General features: G+C 41.4%; 1 protein-coding gene across 2 annotated transcripts; it reads right to left on the bottom strand.

The window, feature by feature from the left end:
* Positions 1-625: 625 nt before the first annotated feature.
* On the bottom strand, positions 626-9,014 carry NELFCD (negative elongation factor complex member C/D). 2 transcript variants are annotated; one of them, XM_056507348.1, is made up of 15 exons: positions 8,911-9,014; positions 8,415-8,530; positions 8,161-8,270; positions 7,197-7,306; positions 6,782-6,889; positions 6,097-6,249; positions 5,229-5,359; positions 4,694-4,859; positions 3,936-4,070; positions 3,412-3,551; positions 3,109-3,223; positions 2,717-2,812; positions 2,393-2,533; positions 1,952-2,081; positions 626-1,535 (listed from the first exon to the last, which is right to left on the bottom strand). In XM_056507348.1, the coding sequence occupies exons 1-15, from the start codon at positions 8,974-8,976 to the stop codon at positions 1,501-1,503; spliced, it is 1,752 nt and encodes a 583-aa protein (XP_056363323.1). In that variant the 5' UTR covers positions 8,977-9,014; the 3' UTR covers positions 626-1,500. The 2 variants fall into 2 exon arrangements, with proteins under 2 accessions (XP_056363323.1, XP_056363322.1); XM_056507347.1 differs by lacking the exon at positions 626-1,535 and having other exon boundaries at positions 1,559-2,081; positions 8,911-9,008.
* Positions 9,015-12,228: the final 3,214 nt, after the last annotated feature.

Here is a 12,228-nt window from a genome sequence, read left to right as displayed (position 1 = left end):
TGATGCTGGTTTGGTCACTTGAGTGGGAACAGGATCATGTGACAGCACTAATCATAGCACCACAAAGGGTTTAACAAGGTAAAAATCATCTCCAAGGACCAGTGCAGAGGAACTGTTTAGAGGAATTGATACCAAGCTGAACAGAGGAAGTAAAAATAACCCTTGTTTAAACTGTTGGCAAGGCTGCAGGGGACACAGAGCAAACTGCTCTTGATTATTACCAGGAGATTTTACAGGGCTGTATACTAAATTGATTCTCTACAGGGTGAATAATTTCTGTTGTTAATTCTACAATTTACTTAAATTACGGAAACTGGGTCTCATGCAAATCTGGAATAATGGTAAATCTTCTATTCAGAGATAAGCAAGGAAGTTCAAAACAGCCTCTCCAGAAGCAACTTTTGCCCTTTTCAGGTGATTTCCTTTTTAAATTTACATCCAGCTGGACATAAGAGTTTGTGTCTGTCAGAAAGCAGGTTCTTCAGAAAACAGATGTGCATGGAAAAGCACAATGTGCTTATTTGTTAAAAAAAATTACTGTTTGTTTAAAAGTGAGGGGTGTAAACAGGAATCCAGCCCACTGAAGAGAGAGAATAAGTCTCTTAATGAAAGTGAAAGACACCTCTGGAAAAGAACAAACACCTTTATTTAAAGGTAAGTTATATTGTTGGGTGTATCTCCCACTGTTTGGCATGAGCCAGGACAGAGCAGAGATAAGTATAAAAACAAAGCCACAACAAGCAGTAATGAAATTTCAGCACATATTCATATTTTGGGACAGTAATGACACGGTAATGAAACTTACCAGTAACATCTGATGCATCTATTTAGCAAAAAATAGATTCTGAAAGGTAACACACTCACATAGAATTCCTCTCTTAATACAAAACTAACCTTGATTGTTACAACTCCTCTTGTGTTACACAAAACAGGTTTTTTGTTTTCATGGAGGATATTTAGAATTCTAATATAATGCAAAGGTGAGGAACAGACATTAGGGCTTCTCTGCAGCACAAAGCAAATCCCACAAATCCCTATTTTTAAAACTTGTAACATCAAAGCCTAGATATCTGCAAAGTGTTTTTAGTAGGAATTACCATGCCTGTTCTTGGGATTTTGTTTATTACATAAAGAATCAGTGACAAATTCTGCAAGTAACCAAAATAACGTTCTTTCAAATAAATCTGTTTCTTGCTATCCATGCTCTTGAGAACATTGATTTATACTGATTTGTGTAACAACAGAAAATCCTTTGGTATCACTCAATTTTCCAAATGACATTAACATTCTTTGATACAAAACACAAACACTCCTCTGATAAGAATTTCAAGGTCACCATGCAAGTCAAGCAAATGCCCTTCAGCCTTTTCCTCCTTGTTTTAGGTTTGTTGGTTTTGTTGGGGTTTTTGCTGCTGCATTGCCCATTTACAGACCCTCACTGGTGGAGAGCATGGCAAAGCAGTGATCGTGAGCTCTGGCTGCATTGATGTTTTCCACTGCTCAGTTCATCATAATAAAGTTAGATTTGCAATGAGCTTAAAAGGAGAGAAAAAAAAACACTGTTCAGTACATTGCTATGATTCTCTTGATTTATATTTTTATGTATTTGCATATGGATTTCTGCATTATGTAAATAATCAGGATTTTAGGGTCTGGACAGATGTTTTTGTTTAAGGATGGAGTATAATATTCTGACAGCCAACTTTCCTTCCTCTCCTTTCCTTGCTGCAGTGCTAGTTCCCACAAAGCAGTATTTATCTTCACTTTCCTCACGACTACCCACAGATTCTCAATTACAGGAAAATTGCTAAACACAGGCCCCTAAAAAGGAAGTTGACTGTGAAAATAGCTGGCAGACATTCCTATTTTAGCAATCTTCCTCCTGAACATTATTTGCAAATTGTAACAAACACAAATGGAAGCAGGTATGCAAGGAGTGAACGTGACTTACCGATGAACTCCGTGACAGGATCATGTTCACCTTCTGTTTTTATAGTGCCTGCAATACTTTCATTCTCCAAAATGGGAAGAAAAAGCTGTACAAAGTCTGAGGTATATGGAGGAGCAATCACATCAAGCACCTGAAACAGCAGACAAAAACTGATGATTCTTACTTACAGGGGAGCAGGGACAATATTTAATTCACATACCAGTTTTGGAACACACAAGTAGTTGTATGGAGAACAAGAGATCTCTAATTATGCCTTCTCAGGGTGCTCTGTTGAGTACCTTATTAATTCCACCAGTCAGGATCAGTAGGACCAAGTCACATCCTGGTGAACACTGAGACATTGCTCAGAATCTGACCTGAACTTGAAGTATTTCTCAATATCCAAAACACATGACTTTAAACTTGACCTCTAGACTTCAGTAAACAGTTTTTGCTGCTGACCTCTGTCACAAAGTATCTGATGAGGGAGATGTCTGTGTCCAGCTTCTCCAGGCACTTGCGGATGTAGCTGACGACGGGCAGGACGTACCCTCGGCTCAGCAAGTGAACCATCCTGTCCAGGAGAGTCTTCTTCAGCTCCAGCTGATAGGAAGGGAGGGGAGAGCCTCACATTAGAACTTGCTCTCAGAGTGTGCAATTTTTATTCATTCAGTATCTGCCATGCTACATTTTAACCATTTCTAAATTAACTGTGCTGTGAGAGCAAAAGTGGCTGGGAGTGACTGATGTGAAGTAACAGAAAACACTGAATCCTCTGTGTATCACCTGCTCCATCACATCCAGCTGAGAATGTTCTGTTTCAAAGAGCTTGACAAGAAGTTGCAGAACTTGGGGATGAAGAAGCTGATGGCATGTACTGATCTGCAAACAACACAGCAAAGTGAGATCCTCAGAACTGTAATTTAAAACACAATGCACCAGACAAGTTTACATTGATGTTCAGGGCCAGACAGAAATTCATTTAGAAAAGCATTCCATCATTTCTTTCTATGATGCCCAAGTTCTCCTGGCGTAAATAATGCTGAGCTGACAAAACTAAACAATTTACTCTAAACAGATTAATCTCTGCATATTTACTGCCTTACTGCACTGGGTGTTACACAAGAACCAGAACTGTTCTTGCTCTCCAGCAAAGTTTTACAGACACTCTTTCTTACCTCATCCAGCAGTGCCAGGTGAACTGGGGTGTGATCAGTCTGCAGCTGGAAGTACCGTGGCTCTGACACCGTCCAATCCACCCACTTCAACACACCCATGGCAACCACTGGGAACCTACAGAGAGACAAAACTTCAGCATAGCAGCATGAAAAAATAAATAAAAGTTTTATTAGGAACCCAAAATCATCTGCCATCATTTTCCAGTGGCACAGAAAAGCATGTTCTGCCACACAAGGAGGACAAGTTGTGTGTGAAAAACAGGATTTATGACCTCATGAGAGATTCCCAGCCTCTCTGCTCACCTGATGCACTGATAAAGAGTGCTCAGTTCTGCAACCAGCTCTGACGCCCCTTTGTTCTCATTGCAACACAGGTTGTGAACAGTCTCAATGGCTTTTGAGGTCGACTTGAGTTCATCCTTGTTGATGCTGACTCTCTTGTTCTGCAAAATTATTGCAAAGTCGGAATGCAAAAGTTGCAGATGTTTTTGGTTATTTAAGGAAAGGAGCTGTAACCTGCAATAAGCCTAGGATTGCATTCTGTGTCTCAAAATTCAGAATCGCATGAAAGTTTCAGAAGAATTAATTATGAGTGAGCTGAAGTACAAGGATGTTTGCTTTATTTAATTCTCAGTGCACTCAGACTTTTGTTTGATCATCAGGATCTACACCTTTTAATCACCTCAACTGAAGGCAGAAGCATTAAATATTAAAAACTAAGCTGAATATATTATTTTAAACTGAGCAACTTCACAATCATACATTTTCTTCAGCACAGGCAGGCTGCAGTAGGTAAAAATAATATTATTCACAGAAGTGAACATTACCTTTTTCCACATCTCTACAACACTAGCTGCATATGCCAGTATGTGGATATATTTATGCTTGTGATCCTGGTTGATCTTAGCACCTGGTTTAAACAAGGACTGCATGAAGAGGTCTAGAAATGCAGGCACTCGAATCTGTGAAGAGAAAGAACGTTTTATCAGAGCCTGAGAATCATAAGAGGTGACTAAGAGTGGAGGTTTTGCATCCGATATACCTTGCACAGAACAAGATAAGCACATTTTCTTTTAAGAGTGCGTTAAACAGTTTTCTGAAGAGACCCAGACTTGTGAAAGAAAAAAAGGAAAAAAAGAAAATCAGTTGCAGACCATACTGCTAAAGTATCAAAATCTTGCCTTTTCTTACCAAAACCCATGTTAGAACAATGCAGTGAGAAATGTGAAATGTATCATTTAGGCCTGCTTATAACAAACTGCTAAAGTGGGCAAGGGTTTTTTCTCCTGAATTTTTTTTGTTTAAAGAATTAATTCCTTGCCATTTTTGTTTGCTATGGAAAAGTTCTTTAATTTAGTTATATGTAAAAACACAACTTGGAATGATTAAAAAACCTCTACAAAAGTACCACGAAGCTAATGCAAACCAGAATGCAAGTAGCAGCTTCATCAGACATTACTTAAAAAGGGACAAGTGAGTGCTAATTTCATTTTCATCCATACAACACTTAGCACAAGGCACCCCATTTCCCAGTGCTACTGTAACAGAAATAAGTTTCAGAGGTTACAAACAGGTAAATACTGACCAGTTCTACTGGAGGTGGGTCCATGCTTGTAAACATTTTGAAGAGGACAGTGATATCTGCTGGATTCAGAGCTCCTTTGGACAGCATTGCCCCCAGAGCCTGGCAAGCTCGGGGGTAGGAGGCTGCAGTACCCAGTGCTAAGGTGATCTGACTGGCATCGTGGCCTCTGCAGGAAAAGCAAACACACAGTGAATTATTTTCTTAATTCAGACATCTCAGATGAAGCCTGACTGAGTCAACAGGGCATATTCTACGGGATGTAATGCCTTAGGGTAATTACAGAAACAGGCCTGTGTTTGCCTTGTTTCCAAAATGTTAAAAGAAAAATAAAAATAGATATTTCCTAATAGACAGAAAAGTCTTTGCTTTTCCAGTTTCAGGTCTCTGGTACAAGACACTGAATTTTCTGCTGTTCCACAACTTCAAGCCCTACTACAAGAACTGCTCTGCTGCAGCTAGAGATTCTCCTTTTGCAGGTGAAAGGTGATCAAGAAGAGCAGAAGGCAGCAGAGCTGACAGACTGTGGTGAGCTCACTTCTCGTGGGCGTAGCGCTGCACCTCCTGAGCGATGCGTCGCACGGCGGAGCCGCCCTGCTCCTCCTGCGCCAGCATGGACATCATGGACTGAGCAAACAGGTACGTGTGTTCTCCATGGCACACCATCTTCTGTGAAAGCACAGCACAAACCTCACCAGTCAGCAAGAAAACAGCCCAGTCTGTCTGTGATTACACTGCTGTGAGAGCAAAGGGGGGGAAAAAAACCAAACAGAAAATGGCAAAGGAAAAAAAAACAGAACGCAAACAACTAAACATCCAAGTCAAAACCTCAACAGCCAAGAGAAAAATACAGAAAAGCACTGACACAAGAAGGAATGGCTGAACTGAGAACTTCATTTCTCAAATGCCAAAACTGAGAGGAAAATCTATTCTACTTATGCTCAGTACTTTCTCTGCAGCATTTAAGCACTAAGAGGAGTTCAAAGCAGCTGAAAATCACTGTGCTGTTTCACAACACTGAGCATGTGCTGGGTTGATTCAGATGGCAACTTTCACACTGATGGGGATGATAAGAGAATTATTTTCATTTGCCAGGGGATTGACAAGACTGATCTTCAGATCTTGCAGTACTTGTGAAGGAAAACAGTTCTATCCCCACCATTTTACAACCTATTTAATAAATATAAGAAGTGTCACATAAGCAACCCAAGGAATTCTTGGCCACAGAATGACCAAAAAGCATAAATTTCTGGGTTTTAACTCAGATATACCTTCTCTTCATAAGCTTTTGTAGGACATCAGGATTGGCTACAATCCCACAGTGATCTGTATCTCCTAACTGGAAAGCAGAACACTGCTTTTTCCATACAAAATGGAGGAAAAAAAATCCCAAAAACCAAACTTACAGCAAACTCAGGGAGGTTTTTCTCAAGGTTTTCTTCTCCTCCATCTAAAATTGTTGCCAGAGATGTACGCAGGACTCTGGAAAATACTTCTAGTTGCTGACATGCTGTTGAAACACTGGTTATTTCCCCTTGATATCCAGCATCAGATATAAGCTATAAAAATAAAAATATCACAGAAATCTCATGTTATTTACATTTATACTTCTGATATCCTAACAAATCTAGAAGAACACACAGAATCTAAGTTTCATCTCTGCATACACTGACTGGAATTTACATTTATATTGTGGCCTACAGAAAAGAAAATCAATAAAGATGTAGCAAAAATAAAGCACAGTAATAAAAAATGTAGCAGAGCACGTAAAAATATATAATTCCTTTCTTGTCACAGAAACATACAAACTGAGATGTTCCATTGCAACAGAAATCCAGAATTTTCACACAGAGATAAAAGGAAAACAAACAAGAAAAAAAAAAAGAAAACCCCCACATCTCAACAAAAATTGAAAAAGCAGTACTTCAAACTGGGAGATTGCACTTACTGAAACCTGTAGCAAAAGTCCTCCCACCAAGGTGTGGAGTACAAGACTACACAAAAGATATAAGCAAGACCACAACTAATATTTGATGCCAGAACAATTAGCTCTCCATAGATATTCTTATTCATTAGACTTCAGTATAGTACCTTCACAGTAAAATTAAGCATTAAGCAATCAGGATGGGCTTCTGCCAGTTTGTAAAAAAGATCTCTCCACGTGGTATGTGCTATCATTTGCTCAAGCCAGGCTGGAGTCTGAAAAGAACAGAGCAAGAGAGAGAAATTTAAGAATATCTTATTGTCAGGATCATAAAAAGCAAGGCTTTTACCTCTCAGCAGTCCTGTGAGCTCTTCTACAGAGCTTTATTACAAAGGAGCATTCCAAATTTCCAAGTTCTCTAAACCTCTGAGGACTCCAGTGTGACAGAGCTGGTTTTCTGAAACCAATTGTCCTCAGCCAAAGAGCTTTGAAGATTCAATTTCCCTTCCCTTCACCACTCCATCAGATGAAGCATCTAGGAAGGATCCACTGCAGAGACAGCAACAGGGATTCCATGCACACCTCTCCTTCCTCTGTGAAGATGGAGTCTGCTTTCCGAGGGTCAAAGTGCTTGATCAGTAAACTCTTCAAGTGGTTCTCCACAGTCTCCTGAACTTGCATTGGCTCAACACCTGCACAGAAGGAGCAAAACACTTGGCAGGTGCAATGCAGTCCAATGGAACACAGCAGCAGCACCCCACATTTTTCAATGAGAACAGAAACTGCTCCAAAATTGATCAACACAGAGAAGATGAGAGGAGAACCATCAGTTCTACTACTGAGCAGCACTGATACAGATTTACAGATTTTCCTTTTTTTCCTAAATGCTAAACTGATCTCAGGCTAAACTGATCTCAACCTTCCTCTGAGACACAAAAAGCAATGCCAGTCATCCCCAGGACTGTTACTGGTGTAACAGCAAAATGCAGGGGTGTCTTAGCCAAAAAAGGGATTACCAGGGCTGGGGCACAAATCCACGTTACTACACACTGAAGTTCATCCTTTTAAATATTGGTTATCAGTAGCTTTGATAATATTCTACAAAATAATACATGAATAGCAATAAGCACTTCTACATTTCTGAAATCAGAGCACAATAATTCTGGTAATGTAATAATTACTATATAATTGATTCTATTACAAGATACAAGGTACACTGCTTATACTGTCTATATAACAGTACCCTTGCTCTTTGAATGCAGTTAAAAAGAAACTGTAATTTATGTAGTTGTTTCAACTATAAAATCTTTTATAAACGAGTTTGTTGGCATTTCATCAACATATTGCTTCACTATTTTCCAAGTGGAATAAACCCGTTATTAAAGGATTAATAATAACCTATATTAAAGGATTTAGCCACATATAGGATGACAACTTCATAATAATCCACTTCCTGTGTATGATCAAATTTGCCCCAAATTCAGATATTTTTGAAAGAATAAAGATCATAGATCCAAACTACTCTACTCCATATCTTGTATGATACCTGTCTGAATGAGCCACTCTGCCAGCAAATTGACTGTCTGTGCCACTGCAGTGTAGTTTTCAGAGAGGAGCTGAATAACATTCTCTGGAGATCCTCCTGCTTGGAAATATCTGATGAAGGGATTACAAAAGAACGATTTGAGTCATATTACAACCAAAACACTAAATGTAAAGGGAAAACAACAGCACCGTTTGTACATTTGCACACATTTCCGTACGAAGTGACACCTCTAACACACATCAGGTCTCACTCACCTCTTTAACGTGTTAAATATAGACGGTTCCATTATATAGTCAGGGGTTGAAAATTTCTTCAGGCACTCCTGCTGGACTTCGGCATCATCTTCTCCCTCCCCATCCTCATCATCTTGCTGTTCACAAGCACAGTCAGGTCAGCCCCCTGTCCCGTTTTCCCCCACACTCCCATATTCAGGCTCTTTTTGCAGCAGACACACCTCGGCTCAGCACCGCAAGCACCCCGGCAAACAGCGATTATTAACGGAAAGGCACCAAAACCAGCACGGCCTTGCCGCTCTTTAACCCCGGAGCGCCGGGCCCGGGCCCTGCCCTCACAGCCGGCGCTTCTCCCTCAGCCCGGGGATCGCTCCGGGACCCACCCGGGGAACACTCCAGGATTCTCCCGGAGGATGCTCCGGACTCAGGGGAATGCTCGGAGTCTATGCCCGGGGATTGCTCCGGGACACGCCTGGGGCTGCGCTCCTCCCTCGCCCCGCTCCCCCCCGGCGCTCACCGCGCCCCCGTCCGCCTCGCTGCCCCACTCGGCCGCGCTGCCCTCGAAGTAGTCGGCGTCCTCCATGGCTGCCGGCCCGGCCCGGCCCGCCCCGCGGCCGGAACGGGAACGGGCGGGGCGCCGCGGAATGGCGGCGGAAGGGGGGCGGGAGCGGCGCCATGGCGGCGGCTGAGGGGAGCCCGGGGGCTCTGAGGGGAGGCGGGCTGGCGACACATACACTGCCTCAGCGCCGAGAGGAACCCGGGGAAACGTGAAACGGAACCGCCCTGCAAACCCTCCCAGCGCAAGGGGACGGGAATTGCAAAGGAACAGGGAAAAGAGGGATGCGCGGCTCCATGGAATGTTGTTCCAAGGGACATGTTCTCCAAGGGACATGTTCTTCCAAGGGATGTGTTCTCCATGGGACGTGTTGTCCAAGGGACGTGTTCTCCAAGGGATGTGTTCCTCCTCTGGCTGCAGCTGGACAACAGTTCCCTCCCTCTCTCCCATGGAAGCATGAGGGGGATGTTGAACAACAGCAAGTTGATAGGAATGATTAATTTTTACGGTAGAATAGGAAAGCTGGCAAGCAGGAAAACAAAACAAAAAAAGGGGTGGGTAACTTTGGAGAATGAAAGTGGCGTCTCTGGGCACAGGGAAGGTGCTGTGACTCCCCTGCTCTGGGGCTGTTTGGGCAGCCTGTGACAGGATTTGTTCCCATCCACAAAAATCCTGGAGCACTGAGACCCTGAGCAAAGACAACGGGTCGAGAGGCTCCCTAGGAATTGGATGAACAATGAAAACTGATCACATAATCAGGCCTGAGGCAAGGAGAGAGGCGTTAGTGAGACCATGTGAGAAACAGAGCCCCTTTGTGTCTCCAGATTCACTCCCTTGCTGCAGTTGTAGAAGAGTTTAGCTGAGAGAAAGGAGAGGGTGAGGGTGTGTTCTAGGATTTGGAAACCAGCCAGGAGTTTTGCTGATTAATGATTTAAAAGGTCCTTTATTCTCATTCAGTTTCTAACTGAAAAATAGTAAAAAGGAATGACATTGTCTTCCATGCATTGCTTGGTAAGAAAGGCCAAAAAACCCCTGCTCAGAAATAAGTTATAGGGTCTCCAACAGACAGAAGCCTTGTTCGAATGTGGTTGCTGTGCTAATCCAGGGACTTGCTGCATTTCCAAGTTCAATGCAGAGACTGCTCCCCAGCAGCGGAGCTGCAGCACAGCCCGAGATGTGCTGTGGTGTGCTGCCCTGCAGTGGTGAAGCAGCCCTTCCTGAAACACTGCTCCGACTTTGGCAGAGCCACGAGAATGTTCTTTTTGCTGTACCAGCAGAAAGGAAAAAAGATTTTTTTTTTTTAATAAACGACACGGATTGAAACAGAGCCACAAGGGACAGGTTTTCCATGTTTTCCACTGCAGGCAGGGGGACAGTGAGGGGCATCCCAGTGCCTGTGCAATCACAGTGGTCATTTTTTGTGAGGGATGAACTGGGAGTGAAGTGACAAACTGAGGCTGGGAGCCAATGGAAGTATCCTTGAGAAAAAGTTTTTGGCTCATCTTCATTTGGTTAGCAGGCAATTTCCACCCCATAGATGTGAGAAAAACTCGCAACAGACAGTGTGATTAACCAGCCAGAGCTTCCTAAGAAAGTACCAGGTCTGAATTTAATCCATCCCAAACCAAGAAAGAAAAAGCACTTTCTGAGTCTCATAAGAAACATCTCTGTACCTCGTGTACTTCATTATATTGGTAGGAGAATCTTCTTTCCCCACAACCAAAATTTTCTGTGCATCTCCTGGGCAGGACACTCTTAGCCTCTGAAAAAAAACATTTTCAGAGCAGCTAAAAGTTCTGTCTGGTGTCAACAGTTGGACTTGTGGGACTTCAGTGGTAATTATGTTACAAAACCTCCTGCTTAATTGAGCAGAAAATGGGAGCAGTCCCCAGCACCAACTGCCATCAAGAGACACAGTGGTATTAGACATTTATCATACAATTTCAGTGGCTGAATTTTAAAACTAGAAGTTTTCCGCCTTTATATATTTATATATCTTTATTTTGATTGCAATAACAGAAAAAGATTTTTTTAAAAAATATATAAAGAATGAACAATACTCAAAGCATTTACTTTCAGCTTCCCTTGAGAAGAAAACTAGGGATCTGTAACAGCCAGACATTTGCTGAATAGCCCTTTGCAGAATTACAATATCCAAGCTTGCCTCACTTCAGGTCAATAAACGAGGAAAAATCAGATTAAACTGAACAGTTTCAAGATATCATTTAAAATGTGATGAAATATTAAATGTACCAGAAATTGATTTTGCTAACTAAACTTTTACAATTTTGAATGGAAACAATGTTGGTTTAACTGCATCTCCCCCATATGGATTTGTGTTTTTTACAAAGTTTCAGTGAAATGTTCATGACTAAAAGCACTTAGGGGGACCTGGATGTCCCTGAAAGGTTTTATTAAGCAGCAAATTAATGCAACATATTTTCCCCTAAATGCATATTTGACTACATTTTATGTGTAAAATATTCTTGAGTGACAATTTCTATCTAATGAGATTTTGATGAGGCAAAGAGCAAATTTTGAGATAAATTTTGAGACAGAGAGACAATTTGGAGCCCAATAAATATCCAATGAAGGTCAGCCTTGGTGTCTCTGCTGCATGATTTGAGGAAGCAGTAAAAGCATTTTGGAAAGTGAAAGTGTGTGAAGAAGAACCAGATGTACAGGAACATGGAAAATTACATTATTTTTTCTTTTTGTACCTTTTTTTTTTTTTGTTATTTAACAGAAAAATAAACAAAGTATCAAATGCTCAAATTTCAATTCCAACTATCAAAATTTGCTTGATTTTTGACCAAATTATTTCACAACTATACTTCAGGATTTGCTGCCTAAAGGGCTGAATGTAATACAGCTGACAAACCATCCAACTTCATCTGGTTCCTTCCTAAAATATAGAAGAAAAATCCCAGACAGAAGAGTCGACTTCCAACAAAACTGTTTACCTTTTATTCATATGTTTTTAAAAATATCCACCCTGGCATTCTCTGTCATTCCCTCTGCTCCTTGCCCTCTACATATTCTTTCAGCATAGATTTGTATTTTTGTAATCATTAGCCCTTTACAAAGCAGCCAATACATTCAACTAGAGATAAGGTAATCACTTTCCAATGGAGTAGGAAATTACAGCAGCATCGTTAGGCTAATAATGAATTTTGGCTAAAGAGTTCTTCCTTCTCAAGCAGAGCCTCAAGACGAAGCATTTCTGTTTGTACCTCGAGTACTGGTAACAGTTATTCCAGACATTGAACACACGACACT

Source organism: Oenanthe melanoleuca, chromosome 20 (assembly GCF_029582105.1).
Source record: "Oenanthe melanoleuca isolate GR-GAL-2019-014 chromosome 20, OMel1.0, whole genome shotgun sequence".
Taxonomy (NCBI): domain Eukaryota; kingdom Metazoa; phylum Chordata; class Aves; order Passeriformes; family Muscicapidae; genus Oenanthe; species Oenanthe melanoleuca.
The sequence above is the reverse complement of the archived record's forward strand: the minus strand, read 5'-3'. Positions and strand labels throughout refer to the sequence as shown.

What these genes read in the sequence shown, in the direction of transcription:
- NELFCD (XM_056507347.1), bottom strand. Translation starts at nt 8,976, where the DNA reads ATGGAGGACGCCGACTACTTCGAGGGCAGCGCGGCCGAGTGGGGCAGC. An exon ending in ACCTGGCACTGCTGGATGAG is followed by an intron (nt 2,813 to 3,108) that starts GTAAGAAAGAGT and finishes TGTTGTTTGCAG; the next exon opens with ATCAGTACATGCCATCAGCT. An exon ending in AGCTGGATGTGATGGAGCAG is followed by an intron (nt 2,534 to 2,716) that starts GTGATACACAGA and finishes CCTTCCTATCAG; the next exon opens with CTGGAGCTGAAGAAGACTCT.